Here is a 15,712-nt window from a genome sequence, read left to right as displayed (position 1 = left end):
GACGGAAGCTCTGAAAAGATAAAAGGGAAGGTGCTCCCACAGGTAAATAACTCACTGAAAAAGGAGACAAGTGCAGATCAGACTTAATGGAGGGAAATTACTCAGAGAAAGAGAGAAATGGAGTTTTGCAACTGTGTGAACCTTCCAGCAAGCTCATAAATATCCTGGACAAGGAGAGGAGATAGCAAAGTGTATAACATATAAAATCCATCAGGATGTCAAGCATTAAAACTGGATACAGAGTGTTACAGGAGGATCTCCTGCTGCTGATCTTTTGAGTGAGAGAGTGGTGGATGAAATCCCCTGTAAGTAGCACAAAATGCCACACATGAGCAGAGCCACTATTAAGTAAAAATCACAATGTTGTTGTTATCATTAGTGTTGTTATTATTATGATTATCATTAGCTGGATGGGAACTATGTGGAACAAGCAGAAAGTGCCTTTATGCAGCTGTGTAAGCCTGTGGTGATCTCACAGCTCCTGATCATCAAAAAGGGTGGAGAAAGAAAGGGAAATAATTTCTGCCCCCTTGGAAGGATCTGGTACAATCCCAGCAATGTTTTTTTCTGAGAAAATAGAAAGAATAGTGAGAATTTTGTGTGGGAAAAAAGTGATTAGCAGAGAATTTGGAAGAGAGGTTATGAAGTAAGGAGAGAAGAAGAGAAGGCAGACAAGAGAGTACTTAGAACAAAGTAACTGATGGCATCAAATGGGAGCCAGAAGCTTTAAAACACCCAAAAGGCAACACATGGTGTGTAGCAAAACTGGTGCTGGTAGCCCCCGGGATGTAGATGCCAGAAGTAAAATGGTTTCGAGAGCCCAGATCAAGAGGTAGCAAATGCAGAGATGCAAATCCACCCTCTGGCTCAGGAAGTTCCTGAACCAGGGCTTCCAGAAGCTGCTGGTTCTCCTGTGGGATGCAGCACCCTCCAGGTGTGTGCTAACCTCACCCAGCTGCCAGGTGAGGCTGAATCTTGGTGCACAGCCCCTGGAGAAATTCCACTAGTGCAGGCAGTGCCATGCTCTGGCATCAAGGGAATAACGCTGTGGATGATGCCAAAGAGCCTTGCATGATCTTGGAGTTTATGCCTCTTCCTTGAGCATCTCCATCAGCCATTCTTGGTGGGCTTTGCATAAAGGTGCATCCCTGACTCTTCTGTTACCTGGAGAGACCACACCTGGGAGTCGTGTCCTGGAGAATCAATCCTGGAGTAATGCTGATGGATCCTCTTATGGGAAGACAGACAGCTGGGAGTGAATTCCAGCTGGATGGCTTCCTGAACTGCCCTGGCACACCCAGGAAGCATCCCAGAACAGCCACATTACTCCAGCACAGGCTGATGAAATCTCTTGACTTCTCTCCCTGAGAAAGCTCACCTCCTGCAGTGCACTCGACATCCTCCCCCTCTCTTCCCTCCTGCTCATCCTGAGTCCCTTTTCCTGCCACATCTTTTAACCTTACTAGGGAGGGGGAAAGGGATTAGCGGGCAAAAAAAGACCACCCTTAAAACCTAACACCCAAAGAACACGATTTCTGTGGTGTCATAAAGGTGTGCTCCAGGTCGTTGCCGTGCCATGGCCAATCCACCAGCCAAGGTTCTCTCACCTCTCCCAGTTCATGATCTTTTCTTAGCACAAGCAGGGGACACTTATGCAGACACAGCTTTCAGAAAATACTGTAACGCTATTTGAGACTGAAGGCATGTGAACACAGAGGGCTTGAAGCTGGATGGTCTCTTTTTGGGTTGCACATAAGCTGGTGACAGGGGAAGCAGTTGGAAGTGGTTTAGTCCACATACTTGTGACTCAAGTCTGAAATGCAAGAGATGCTTAAACTCCATCTTCAGGTACTATGGCCATGCTTGCACACATGTGTACATGTATAACACCATGTGCATTCATTTTCCTACATGGTTAGGTACGCTTTCCCAAGCAGAATCTCATTTGTTTGTTTTCTTCACACATGTTTAATTTTCAAGGCTCTGCTCCTACAGCTGGAGCAGATACATAGGTGATGTATAACCGACAAGAATTTGTTGTGACTGTTTTGAAAAGCTGTTTTAAATTGCCCTCAATGAATCTTTAAGAGGGCATTTCTTTCCTTTGATCTCAGAAACATTCAGGAAAAGGGAGATAGGAAGAATAATGCCTGTATGCCTTTGCTGGGCTATGCTGACCTTGTGTAAGAGTTCTGGGCAGGCTTGAGAGACATCTGGGAAGGGACTGTGGTGTGTGTGACAACAGGCAGTGACGTAGAGAGAAAGGGGCTGTCTGGAGCAGTGACTTGGGTGCACCTTTTTAGGCAGCCCTTTTGTTGGATGGTTCCAAGTAAACTACTCAGCACCTGCCTATCAATAATTCTCCAGGCAGAAGGGGCCGGCAAGAGCCTGGACCTGAGCTGGGCTCAGAAGCAATTTGTGCAACCTCTCGAACACTGTGGAACATATGTCATTCCTGTCTTGCTTCACTGCTCTCTGCTCTTACTGCCTGGAGTTTCTGTTGCCCCCGGCTCTGTGAGATATGAATTGGTGTTGTTTTCTGTTCCTAATAATTCTTGAATGAGCTGTACAGGTTTTCACAAAGAGCAAACATAAAAAAGCCTCAAAAGCAAACACCTAGCAGTATGTGAATCCTAGGGTCCCTTAGCCTGCCTCCTCTGAAATATATAAGGAGTAGCTTGATGTCTTATCTTAAGATTTTGTTGTACTTCACCGTAGAGGAATAAATTGGCTGGGAGGTGGCCAGAAAATTCCCTCTGAAAAACTGAAACTTCCTAGAATCATGCAATATTCTGAATTGGAAGGGACCCACAAGGATCATCCAGTCCCTGGCCTTGCCCAGGACACTACAGCAATCCCAGCCTGTGCATCTCTGGGAGCGTTGTTCAAACGCTCCTGGAGCTCTGGCAGCCTCAGGGCTGGGACCGTTCCCTGGGGAGCCTGTTTTAGTGGCTTAGTGGCTTTTTTAGTGGCTTTCACTTAGTGGTTTTTCCTGCAGCATTTGTTCTCTGGATTGCAGGGTCAAGGCCCCAGCTGCTGCAGAGGCTGGGAATGTTCAGCCAGGTGTAGCTGACACTTTTCTTTGTCCTTTTCTTTGAATGCAGGATTTGAAGAGGAGGTCCAGGATGTCCATGAACATTCGGTTTAATAAAACACTGGCCTCTTTGCTCGGTGGGACTTGGAGTGGACACAGATGTTGATGGAGCTGCTCACATCTGGCTCTGCCCAGCCCTGCCTTGCTGAGACACAGACTGGCAAGAGCAACGGGCCACTCGTGGTCTCCTGACACGTCCCCACGGCCCGACGGTCACACAGACAGAGCCCTGCTGTCCAGGCCTGTCTCCTCTGGAGGCACAGGCAGCCCCTCGTCATCCCATGGCACCGCTCCGAGCTGGGCAGGGCTCCCAGGAAGAGCTCACCGAGTGAGTGCAAGCTGCTATTTTGGCGTGTTCATGCCACAGAAGGTTTTGCTAAACACTGCAAAAATAAACAAGCCTTCGAGACCAAAAGCTGCAGAAATTACTTTCTGTGGCCTGGTAGCTCCTGACTTCATTTCCTCACTTAGGTCAAAAGCCAGATTTCTTCAATTAACTTTTCCATGCTTATTTCAGACACAGGAACAAGCTATTCTCCATCTCACCGCTCACAGGCCTGCCCTGCAAGGTGCTGCTTCTGACTTCAGTGGAAACCAAGAGCTCTCATCACTTTTGGTCACCTCAGTGTCCCTCAGCTGACGCCGTCTCAGCCACTGACTGTTTGCCAGCAGCGGGAGAGGGGAAGACACAGGGACGTCAGCATTTCTGGGAAGGAGCTGGGTCAGACTCTTTCCATTGCAAAGAATCCACCCTCTCATCTGGCAATGTGAACAAAGTCTCTCACTCACCCCCTGACTCCTCCACCTACCCTCAAATAGCTGTCATGGCCAGCCCTTTTAAGAGCATATTTCAAACATATCTTAGATGTCCCCATCACAGGAGTCATACAAAATCCTGGAGTTCATGTGGCTCCTGCTTCTCTCCTTCCTCTCATTGCTCCAAGACACAGCAAAAATTCCCAGCAAAAGCTTCCATAATAAACGCAGAGCAGAGCCCTGTCCATCACCCAGCCTTAACTTCATGTTCTGAGACTCCTGAAATCCTTCAAAATTATTTTTCTGTCTTTTCCAACATTTTGATGATTCAGGGAGAAAACTTGAGAAATCATCAGGCTCTAGTTTATTATGTTCCCCCACTCCCCCATTTATGAATATTTTGGGTTTTTCTGAATGTCACTAGTTCTTAATTCCTACATCTCATAATTTGCAGACATTCAAGCAAAATAAAACCTGCCAAATTCAAAACATACAGAACCCATGCAGCTTTCAAACAGCAGAGAATTCCCATCAGATTCATTGCCCTAAATGAGCAGTCAGGCCAAAGAACCAGCCAGATTCCCATGTGAAATGCACGTTTCTGTGGCACCAAGTGCTTCCAAGCACAAGGAAGCATTGGTGAGGATACAACACTGGAGCTAAAGATAACGCTTAACAATTTGCAACTTGATGTAGGGACAGACTTTCCCATCTGCTCAGTAAACCTTCCCATGTCTTCCTTTGAAGCAGCAGCTTCTCAAGAGAGCCACTCTGGTGATGCAGTCCCAGTTCAGGATAATCCTCTGCCTTCTTTTGTTGGTGGGAAAGCTTTTTACGGGGTTTGCTGCCCTTAATCCTTGAAAAAGGCATCTTTGTCCCAGCTGCTAATCAGTCCCTGACAGTCAAGTGATCAGCCAATAGCACTGTTTTAAAGCCAGCATTATTCTCTTGTAGTCCTCATTCCTTGTCTCCTTGTGACCAAGCCCCTGTGGGACCTTTCTGTCTAGGGAAGAGCTGAGTTTCTTTCATCAAAGAACCCAGCAGAATTACATACAGACCTTTCCAGATTCTTGTTTGTCCTACAGCACAAGCAGAAGACACAAGCTCTGAAAGTTTTCTCCTGTGCAGGGAAGTCAGTCATAAACTAGAGGAAAAATCCAGGAGTGGCTCTGGATTCACCTCATTCGGCTTCTTGTGCTCCTGGTGTGTGGCTTGTGTGAACCAGCTCCCTGTGTCCTTGACCATCCTGGAGGGCTTGAAGGCTTAGTAGAGGGGGAGGGTCATGAAGTCAGGGTGCTCTCGCTGCTTTTTTTAGGAGTCAGGAAGGCAGAGAGCCTGCAGGGATGCATTTCACTGCTCAAAAGAACAAGTGCAGCTCTAAAGTCCTGTTTTTCCCTCCTTACCCCTAACAGAAGAGGAAATTGCTGAATTTGTGAGCCACAAGCTTCTTTGGGAAAGCTGCACCCTCTCCACTCCCCACTGCACTAGTACCAGGCTGCCAGGGCAGCTCCTGCTTCCAGATGTCTCCCTTCCCCGACCTTATGCTGCTGCTCCTGTTCACGTAGGAGATGCTGGAGTGCAGGTCTGCCTCAGTGGGGGCTCGGGGGGAGGACAGGGAGGAACTGTCTGGGAACTTGAGTTTGAAAGTTCCTCTTCAGTAGATGGATGACTATCCTTGGCTGCCTGGAAGGGAAGAAGCAGTATCTGAGAAAATAGGGAATGGTTCCTCACAGTTCTTCACCTCTTGCTTCTGGGTGATGCTTTTGAGTGCTCGGTGATTGTGGGTTCCACCATGGAATTTCTCCAGCATTCCTGCAGTGATGCAGAGCTTATTTTCCTTCTTTGCATCCCAAGTCACAGCCAAAAACTGATGGAAGCCAGAGCATCCCAAGCTCCCTCTATCCAAACTGAAGGCCCAGTCCTTTTGCTGTGTCCCCCCTTCCCAGGAGCTCCCACCTCCTGAACTGGGCATATGGTCAGGCTGGCTGGATATCCCCTCCTGCAAAAATTCTTCATATCCTCTGGAAATGTGAATATTAGTTCATTTTGTTCTTGCTTTTTGTTTCGTTTGTGGTTGGTTTTTTTTTTTTGCTGAGTCTATCCTGGCTCTCGGGGTTTGGGAATAAATTATGACCCAGGGAAAAAAAAAAAAGACCACACACAGAAAAAAAAAAAAAAGAATACGTTTTATATATATGCAAAACTGTGTATTTATGTCCGATGAACACAAAGATGTGTGAATATGTGCTGATGTGCTCAGAAATATATTTATTTACTAATATATTTATCCATGTACCGGTCTGCTGCCTGCGGTTGTTCTTTGTGCATTGGGCTGCGCTGGCGGAGGAGCCCGCGGGGAGGGACCCGGGCCCGGGCCGTGACAGAAACTCCGCCCTCCGGGGCGGGTCCAGGGCCGGGGCGAGTTCGGAGCCGTTCCCGTTCCCGTTCCCGGGGCGGGTCCGGAGCCGCTGCGCAGCCGCAGAATGGGAGCGGGGCAGCGATGGCCGCGATCTCGCTGGAGACCGTCCCCAAGGACCTGCGGCACCTGCGCGCCTGCCTGCTCTGCTCCCTCGTCAAGGTGGGACCGGGAAGGGGACAGGGACAGGGGCCGGCACAGGGGTTGCTCCCCGCCGGTTCCGGACCTTCCTCCGCCCGGCTTAAGCCTTGCAGCCCGGGCCGGGCCCTTCTCCCCGGCCTCGGCGCTCCCTGTCCCAGCCCCCCACGTCGGCTCGGGCCTCCTCGCTCTGGCCCCGGCCCTTCCCTGCGCCGGCTCTATTTCCTCTCGGCCCCGGCCCGAGCCTTTCTGCCGTTCCCGGTCCTTTCCCCGCCCGTTTTGGCCCTCTTTGTCCCGGCCCTTCCCGGCCCAGGCCCCCCTCCCTGGCCTGGACCTTCCTGGTCCTTCCCTCGCCTGGTCTGTCCCTTCGACCCCGGCCCGGCCTTCCCGCTCCTGCCGCGGCCCTTCCCTGCCCGGGCCTCTCTCCCTCCCCTGCCTCCTGCAGCCTCTGGTCGCTTCCCATCCGCCCCGGCCCTGGCCCTGAGCCCTCCTTCCCGGGGTTCCCTCCATTTCCCCGGCCCCTGACTGGTCCCGGTCCCCGACACCCGTGTTCCCTTAGACCATTGACCAGTTCGAGTATGATGGCTGTGACAATTGCGAGACGTATCTGCAGATGAAGGGCAACCGCGAGATGGTCTATGACTGCACCAGCTCCTCCTTTGATGGGTGAGTGGGCCTGGGCCTGGCCTCGGTCCCCCAGGAGCCTGGGGATGCCAAAGTGGCACTGTGGGGTCACCCAGCCAGGAGATGTCCCCTCACTGCCATCCCTCCTGCAGGATCATCACCATGATGAGCCCTGAGGATAGCTGGGTCTCCAAGTGGCAGCGGATCAGTGAGTAATTTGGGAGCTGGAAATCCCTTCTCTGCAAACCCTTCTCAGGGGCAGTGGGAACTGCTGGTTGGGCTGTGGAAGGAATTCTGTCCCCGCAATGAGGGGACATCTGCACAGGTTGAGGATTCCCACCTGGCTGCTCCATGTGGGGTAACTTGGGGTTTTATTTCCTGCAGGTACCTTCAAGCCAGGTGTCTATGCAGTGTCTGTGACCGGCCGCCTGCCCCAAGGTACCTGTGTGATGGAGTCGGGGTTTGGGGATCTGAACACTGCACAGGGAACATGCCATGTGGGTGATGGGATCAGCAAAGGTGTGATAAGATCAGCAAAGGTGTGATGGGATCAGCAAAGGTGACTGCGAAGAGGTGTTGGACTTGAGAGGGAGTTTCAGGGTTCAGCACTGCACCTGCCAGAAGTCTACATTGTAAGCTGCTGACTAAAGCCTGGCTATCAGAGGCATAAACTGGGATTAATGAGTGATTCTGGAAAGTGGGCACATCTCAAACCATTCAGATCCAGGATAGCATGTGGTTTTGTTCATAGAAAAGGGTTTTGCAGGATGGGGTGCTGTTGTGGCAATCCCAGTGAGTACCCCCCTCCTCCTGCACTAAGGGCTTATGCCATGGTGCGTTTATATGTTTACAAATGGAGTGGAGGGTGCAGAGGATTTGCTTCATCTCTGGAATGCAGAAAAGGGCATCATCCATCCAGCTGAGTTCCTGCCCGGTATGTAGCCCCAGAGTAGACTCCTAACCCAGGAGTGAATCCCAAACCCTTGGGGTAAAAGCTATGCCTGTGTTTGGAATCCCAGGTTTCTTATTTCTGACTGGGCTCTGCATTGGGAAGGAGCTGGAAACATCATGAGGCCAGAAGCTGAGGCCTTTTGACACAGCCCAGACACATCTGAAATACCCAGGGTTATTTAAATGGGATCTCAGGGAAAGGTTCTTCCCCCAGAGGGTGCTGGGCACTGCCCAGGCTGCCCAGGGAATGGGCACAGCCCCGAGGCTGGCAGAGCTCCAGGAGCATTTGCACACTGCTCCCAGGGATGAACAGGGTGGGATTGTTGGGGTGTCTGTGCAGGGCCAGGGCAGACTCCCATGATCCTTGTGCGTCCCTCTCTTCCAACTTAGCATATTCCATGATTGTGTGAAATGAAGGTGATTGTCCAGTTCTACATGACAGAACCACCAAATGTTCCCAGGGCTCCTCATTCCAGGAGAAGACTGAAATGTGTTTGTCTCCTTGCTGCAGGGATCGTCCGAGAGCTGAAGAGCCGTGGCGTGGCCTACAAGTCTCGGGACACAGCCATAAAAACCTGAAGGGCCCTTGCGCTGCCTGGAGATCCCAGTGCTGCATGGAAAATGCAGTGGGCACCGCTCCAAAACCTCTGAGCTTTATCCTGTAGGGAAGTAGGGCTGGATTCAGAATGTGCTGGCTCAGCTCCCCTTGCTCAGCACCTCTGGACTGAACCACACCACAGACCACAGACATTTGTCTAAGTCTTGACAGTGGGGAGGGTGTGTGTAGAGCTGGGAAAGGGTGTCTGATCATGATGCTCAAGCTTTTTTACAGTTGGTGTGGGAAAGAGGGGATTTGGGAAATAGCTATGTAAATAGTTCAATAAAGCCCACTGCCTGCTCAGGGCTGGGTCCAGCTGTCGCTCTGTCACTGGTTTCACCACTGCAGGGTGGTGAGATGGAGGGGCTCACACTCACCCCCCTGCCTGTGCCACGCTGCTGCGGAGCCTGCGATTGTCACATGGGCCACATTCCTGCCTTGAGGGCGAGGTCCTGCCCTGGCTGTGTGAGGTGTCCTTCCATGGGGGAAACCTGCAGCTGCCAGCTGGATGGAGCAGATATGGTGATGGCCAGGCTTCCTGTGGAGTTGGTTACATGGAGGTCACAGAGCCCTGGGCCTGCAGGTCCTGTACAAGGGATGCAGTAGCAGGATGGAGCTTCCAGGACCATGGAAACTGGCTCTTTCTGGGCTCCAGGGCAGGCAGAGCAGGACTAGCCCATTGCGGGTGTGGTTGGGAGGCAGCACCAGGCCTTGCACATGGGTGGGGTGGACAAGCAGGGGTGGAAATGCTCACCCAGCCTTGTGTTCTGCAGATCTGACTGTTACAAGTGTCAGCTCTCAAGTGTCTGTAACACTTGAACTCCTGAGGGATTTGGCCTTCTTGAATTACTTTGTTTCAGTTCAGCAGCACCCATCGATCAAGAAGGGCCAAGTCCTCCATCAGTAGCTCTGTGAAATAACCTTTTTTTTTTTTTTTTTTCTCCCTGAAAGAATCCTGGAGCTGGAAAGCTCAAGTCTTGTTTGCTGGAGACAAGTAATGGAAGTAGAGCCTGCAAATTGCACTTGGTCTGGGATGAGAGCAGCTGCAGCACAGGGAATTCAGGACTGGCTGAAGAGTCGCACTGCCAGGAGTGCAGAGTAGATGCCCTCTCTGCATTGCTCTAGTTTGTAGAGTTGGCCATGAGAAATGAGTCCCAGGTGCCCCAGGTCAGACAAGGCCTCCTGTGGAGATCTGCAGCAGAAATGTGATGGGAGAAGCCTGGAACACAGGGAGGCTGGAGGGGAAGGTGCCTTAAGACACCTTTTGCATGGGCCCTTGCAGATGTGATGGTAAGTAATGAGTATTTACTCAGTGCAGATCAGGGCCAAGTCAAGTCCTTGCTGGGCTCTGAGCTCCAGCAAACGTCTCCAGGTGCAGGTCACCTTTTGTGGAAAGAACTGAGAGCACATCGGCCCTGGTCTGCGGGTTGGGCTCTCCTCTTGGGTACAGAAAGCAGCAGGTTCGGTTCTGCAATCAAAAGGGGGAGTTGACCATGGCTTTCACACATCCCTGGTGAAATCAAAGCCCTTGAGCTGACTGGTGAATCATTCTTCAGGCTTGCTGGGTTGCAGTCTGGGCAGAAGATGGACCTTGGGAATTCCCAACAGGCCTGTGGGACAAGAGATGTAACTCTTGCAGCAACCCAGGGCCTGCCTCTGCAGGATGCTCGGGTTTAGGCATTCTGGGCATGCACCTCTGGGCCCTGGAGGGCAATTTTGGCCCACCTGTGCCATGAGTGACACAGGATAACCTGGGATCACCCCAGATGCATTTATCCCCTGTGGAATGGTCTGGGAAAGCTGCAGCCATGGGCTGTCTGGGCAGCCTGACACGTTCAGGATGGAAGGGGACAAGGAGGATGAGGCTGGTGGCTCTTTCTCCAGCTGGCTGGAGATGGTTTTGGGGGGCAAGGGTTTGGCTCCAGCCAGGCTGGGAGGATGTTGGATGACAGATCCACCCCCCTGCCGTGCCGTGCCCGGGGAGCCTCACGCTGGCAGTGCCACGGGGTGGCAGCACGGTCTTGTGCTGGGGCTGGGCAACTGCTGGAGACCGACTGAGGCACAAGCTTAATTTTCTGCTGTTTCACGGCATTTTCTGCGTTGTTTCATAGCACCTTTCAATCCAGCTGTCTGCAGGGAATGGCCATGCTGGAGCTGATTCAAGGCTGGAGCCACATCAGGACCCTTGTCCCCTGGCCCATGATGCAAAGGAGGTGACAAGAGGGCTCTGCACAGGACCCTGAGCAGGATGGGCTTGTTTGGCTGGGGTTGCTGTGGGGCTGAGGCTCCGTGGTTCTCATCTCCCTTCCTGGGAAGTTGCAGTCACCGCTCAGGGCTGGGAACTTTGCTTAGGAAATTGTCCCCAGGGAGCAGTGTGCCCTGCCACTGTGCCTCTTGGGGAAACTGAAGGGGTCTGGAAACCCTGCAGAGACCTCATCCCTTGCTAGAAACCCAAGTGCTCCAGGATATGCAGAGCTAAGACTGACCGGAGCTGCAGTGCAGATGCAAAGGATCCACCCCAGTGAGGAAAATGAAGGTGGTGGCCCTCGAAAGCTGCACCTCCTGTGCCTGTAGTGCTTCCTAGAACGCGGTGCGTCTCACCAGGCTGGCCCCTGAGCCCATTCCCTGCGAGATCCCTCACACCGCGCAGCCCCGGTGATCCTCTGCTCCCGCAAGGCTCCCAAAAGCAGCCCTTCAGTGCGACTCCAGCCCCGGAGCTGTCTGGGGTATGTACGAGAAAAAAAGCAAACGATGCGGAGCTTTATTCACTGCAAAAAGTAGGGCAGGGAGCTCTCACGTTGAAGAAACTGGAGGAAAAATGTGCGGCAGCAGCCAGAGTGGCAATCGGGAGAGAAAAGCGTCAGCGGGCTGGGAGCTGAGATATGAGTCAGGACGGCTCCTCCCCCTGCACCAAATGACGCTCAAATGTTTCAGCTAGGCCCCAAAATGCTGCAGGTTTGGCACCCGAACAGCCCGGCAGATCTAGGCGGCAGGGCCAGGGCAGCCTCGGCAGCGGGACAGGAAACACGAGCCGGTGGATTTTCGTGCGGGTTTTGAGAACCGATACCCCGGCTCTCTCTGCGGACGAGAAAAGCGACTTTCCAAACCGCAGAGCCCTCGGTGCGTCTGCAGAGGCAGCTGCCGGGAAATGCCCGTCCCCACCTGCGCGGGGCCCCTCCGGCGCTGCCCGGGGACAGGGACCTGCCCCAGCCGGGCCAGGGCGGCCCCCGGCCGCACTTGGGCCACCCGGGCTTCAGGTGAGGGGGAACGTGTACGAGAGCACACTGGGCCCTGCCCAGGGGCCGAGGCAGGGAGATCCCCCCATTCTGCCCCCAGGGCTGCTCTGTCCTGGTACATTGAGGTGTTGCTGGCGCTGGCAACAGCATCATGGAATCATGGAATGGTTTGGGCTGGAAGGAACTTTAAAGACCGTCTTCTTCCTTACCTTGCCATGGGCAGGGACACCTTCCACTGTCCCAGGCTGCTCCAAGCCCCGTCCAGCCTGGCCTTGGACACTTCCAGGGGCAGCCACAGCTTCTCTGGGCACCCTGTGCTTTCTCACCCTTGCAGGGTAGAATTCCTTCCCAACATCCCATCTAACCCAGGCCTTTGTAAATTGTCTCTCTTCATCTTTCCTGTAATTTCCCTTCAGGTATTGGAAGGCCATAGTTAGGTCACCCTGAAGCTTCTTTTTCCATGCTGAACAATTCCAATTCTCTCAGCCCTTCCTCATAGAGAGGTGCTCCTACTCTCTGAGAATTCTTCAGGCTTGCTGGGTTGCAGTCTGGGCAGAAGATGGACCTTGGGAATTCCCAACAGGCCTGTGGGACAAGAGATGTAACTCTTGCAGCAGCCCAGGGCCTGCCTCTGCAGGATGCTCAGGTTTAGGCTTCACTCTAAATCCACTTTCACCTGCTTCACTGGCTCGCAGTGTGGACTTGGACTTTCCCAGGAGCCTTTTGGACACCCTGTGTGCCTGGGGGAACTGGTTACCTCAGGAATGTGGAAACCCTTGGGGACAGGTGGTAGGGGTGGGGGAAAAGCCCCAAACGGATCCCCACTTAAGACTGTTTTCCTTGGAAACTGGCTGAGGAGACCTTGGCAGGCGGAGGTGATGGGGAAGATGACCTGAGTTGTCCTGGTACCTGGAGTGAAATGCTGCTGTAGTGAGGATGGCAAAGTCTGGGGCATGCCAGGAATGGGTGCCCCATCCTGCCTGTCACCTCCATGTCAGGGCACAGGGCCGAGGCCCCTCTGTCTGATGTGGGGAGAGGAGGCACCCAGGGCCAGATCTGAGCAGCAGCAGGAGGGAGGCAAGTTTTTTTGGGGGGGGAGTGGGGAGGGGGCAAGCTACAAGAGCTCTCAAAGCATGGCAGGAACAGGACCCAGCTGCCATGTGCCCATCCCAAGGGGTCCTTGGTGCACCGGGATGGAGGCAGGTGGGCAAGGAACTGGGATGTGTTCCCTGCTCGGGGGATCTATGAGGAAACAGGGAGCTCCGATGCATGATGGGTCCTCTGGGTGCTTTCCCCTCAGGAACTGCAGTGGAAGGAAGAGGCTCTGCCTTGTGAAGGGGAGAGACTGCTGGGTTCCTGACAGAGGCCTGCAAAGGGCACCTGGAAGTGGAACATCCACCCCTTGTGAGCTCAGGGCTGTCTGCAAAGAGCCCTGAACTGTGTCATGGTGGATACACCTCCAGACCCTCGGGTCTGCCCACAGAGTTGGGGTTCTGTAGTCTGGTGGGGGGTCCCAACTCTCCTCTAGACTGAGATCTTTCACCTCCCTGGTCTACTCCATCATGGGAAGGGAGAGATGCAGAGGGTTGGGAGGGGCAGAGTAGAGTCAGCTTGGTACTGAAGGTGGCTGGGGGTGCTGAGGACACATTTCCTGAGGGCACAAAGCAAAGGGAGGGATTTGAGAATCTGATGGTATCTCTGCATCCCCAGCTCTCCCAGACCTCCCTCTGCATCCCAGGTGGCACTTGTCCTTCCCCCCTCCTGGCCAGCTGCATGTCACCCAGGCTGATGCTGGTGCTGGGCTGGAAGGAGCTTTTTCCCTTCAAGGGAATGGTCCTTCTGCATGGGCAGTTTCAGAAGAACCAGAGTGCCAAAACAGAGCCCTAGGACTTGTTTTGGTAAAGGACATTGCACCTCTGGTCCCCAAACAGCCCAGGTGTGTGGTACACATTCCTGTGGCAACACATTCCAGTGGCTGCAGGATCCATCCCCTTGGCCAGGTGGGGGCTTTGGCACTGCATGGCTGGCCTGGAAAGGTGCCACCAATGCCAGCTTCGGGGAGATGCTTCCTGGCAGCCCTGAGTGCCTGTCCCCCCTCCTCCATGTCTCTCACTCTCAGAGATGCTCAGCTATTCCTGCCCCTTGCCTTGGAGGGTCAAGGTCAAGGAACAGCAGGGTTTGTCACCACAGAGCTCAGCCCTGCATCTCCTGAGCCCATCCTGCCCCGGGAAATGCACAGCCCAGCCTCGTGGTTCTCGTCTCCTTCCCGGTATCCCTGCTGGGCTCTGTCCCACAACATCCTCCATCCCAGGAAGAGGGGGAACCAGGAGTCGCCCACCTGCAGCAGCGGATGCTGTGGGGGCCCCTGCAGCCCCCGGCCCAGGGGTCCCTTCCCCCTCCGGGCGGCAGCAGGTGCGGCGGCCGTGACGGAGCCGGGCCCGGCCCAACCGCCCCGCGCCCGCCATTGGCGCAGCCGGGCCGCGATTTTCTCCATATTTGGGCAAATCCAGCGCCGTGTCCCCCGCCCGCCGCGTCACTTCGCCTTTTTGAGGTTTCCCTTCGCGCTCTCATTTGCCTCCCGCCCGCCGCCTCCGTGCCCCGGCAGTTTCTGGTTGAGTCACTTTTAACGGCCCCGCTGCCGCCCGGCCTCCGGGACAGCGGCGGGGAGCAGGCAGGGCCGTGGGGCCGGGAGCACTCCGGGAGCTGCCCGAACATCCCGCTCAGGGCCTCATCCCGTGCCCGGTGGGGAAGTGGGGCTCGGCCCACGCCGGTTCCACAGTCCGTCTTTTGGGTGCAGGGATGGCCTTTCGGCTGTGCCGTGGGTGCTGCAGTTCTTCCTTGAAGGTTTGCCATGATGGTGGCAGACAATGCTCTTCCCATCCAAAAAGCTCTCAGGGGCAGTGCTTGGCACTCCTGCTTTTTTGGTGCTGCAGATGTCCCTAGCATTTGCTCTCCTGAAGAGAGAGGGCTCAGAGCCCTCTGTTCGGGGGTCTTTTAGGAGGTCACTCTTTGCACTGTCAAGCAGAGAGATCCGTGCCCCCCACCCCGTGCCTCTGTCCTGGGTTCTCAGCGGGATGTGGTGTCATTAGGCTTCAGTGTGAACAGTGGCCTGACTGAGACACTGCGGCTCCTTTGGGGCCTGGTCAGGAGATGCTGCAGCTTGGCTGTGCAGCCAGTGGCTCACCTGGCCACTTTCCCGCTGGCCCCAGGGCAGTGGAGGCGGCTCAGGGAGGGTTTGGGCGAGACCATCCTGTTCCTCCTTCTCTCTCTCTTCCTTCACAAGGTGCCAGTTGGATGGAAGCCATGGGGTGCTGGATGGAGCCCTGGGGTGCTGGATGGATGGGAATCACATGAGCGTGGTGGGTGCCCTCACCACCGAGCAGGGTTCACAGGCCAGGCTGAGGCGCCGGCAGGAGCTCGTCTCCCAGCCCTGGGGCTGAGGGCAGCACTTCCCCTGCCGGCAGCGAGCGCCGCAACCGCAGGCAAGGAGGGGAAGTTGCTGCAAGGCCGATAAGAAATATCAGCGCTTTCGCAGCGCCTCGGCTGCGCAGCCCGACAAGGGCCCTTCCCCCTGCCGAGCGCTGGGCCCGGCGGCGCCGCTGCCCAGGCCTCGGGCTCCTGCTGCCCTGCGCTCCCCGATACTGCGGGAGTTACTGGAAAAGGAACAGCCCTGCGGCACAGGGGACCTCGGTGCTGCAGGGTGGCAACGAGGCACCCGCGGTGCTCCATGCACAGGAAATTTTGGGGTGCGTGGCACTGTCTGACCTGCATCCGGGTGCCCTAGACGAGGGCAGGGGAAGGCAGAAGTGGGGGAGTGGTGCCTTGGGGGTCATGGTTTGTCTCAGAGAGCTGCACCCCGGAGTCCATCAGCAAGCCCCTGGGAGACGCTGAGCAGGTGG

General features: G+C 54.5%; 2 protein-coding genes across 2 annotated transcripts in view; both read left to right on the top strand.

Moving 5' to 3' along the window:
* RNF43 (ring finger protein 43) overlaps positions 1-4,079 on the top strand; it is a 56,757-nt gene extending 52,678 nt beyond the window's left edge. The window contains exon 9 of the mRNA XM_041484903.1: positions 3,105-4,079. Within this exon, the coding sequence (XP_041340837.1) occupies positions 3,105-3,148 (44 nt within the window). The 3' untranslated portion in view covers positions 3,149-4,079. The remainder of the gene's footprint in view (positions 1-3,104) is intronic.
* Positions 4,080-6,275: 2,196 nt separating this feature from the next.
* On the top strand, positions 6,276-8,880 carry SUPT4H1 (SPT4 homolog, DSIF elongation factor subunit). Its single transcript, XM_041484954.1, has 5 exons — positions 6,276-6,428; positions 6,964-7,070; positions 7,181-7,236; positions 7,413-7,466; positions 8,491-8,880. Exons 1-5 carry the CDS (start codon positions 6,351-6,353, stop codon positions 8,556-8,558), a joined length of 363 nt encoding a protein of 120 aa, XP_041340888.1. The 5' UTR covers positions 6,276-6,350; the 3' UTR covers positions 8,559-8,880.
* The last annotated feature ends 6,832 nt before the right edge of the window (positions 8,881-15,712 follow it).

The sequence above is a fragment of the Pyrgilauda ruficollis genome, unplaced genomic scaffold (assembly GCF_017590135.1).
Source record: "Pyrgilauda ruficollis isolate IOZ18807 unplaced genomic scaffold, ASM1759013v1 scaffold69, whole genome shotgun sequence".
NCBI classification, from domain to species: Eukaryota; Metazoa; Chordata; class Aves; order Passeriformes; family Passeridae; genus Pyrgilauda; species Pyrgilauda ruficollis.
The sequence above is the reverse complement of the archived record's forward strand: the minus strand, read 5'-3'. Positions and strand labels throughout refer to the sequence as shown.

Bases quoted from the DNA above. Each gene is read 5' to 3' on its own strand.
- SUPT4H1 (XM_041484954.1), top strand. From the start codon at position 6,351: ATGGCCGCGATCTCGCTGGAGACCGTCCCCAAGGACCTGCGGCACCTG. The intron at 7,237-7,412 runs GTGAGTAATTTG...TATTTCCTGCAG, and splicing joins CTCCAAGTGGCAGCGGATCA to GTACCTTCAAGCCAGGTGTC. The intron at 7,467-8,490 runs GTACCTGTGTGA...TCCTTGCTGCAG, and splicing joins GACCGGCCGCCTGCCCCAAG to GGATCGTCCGAGAGCTGAAG.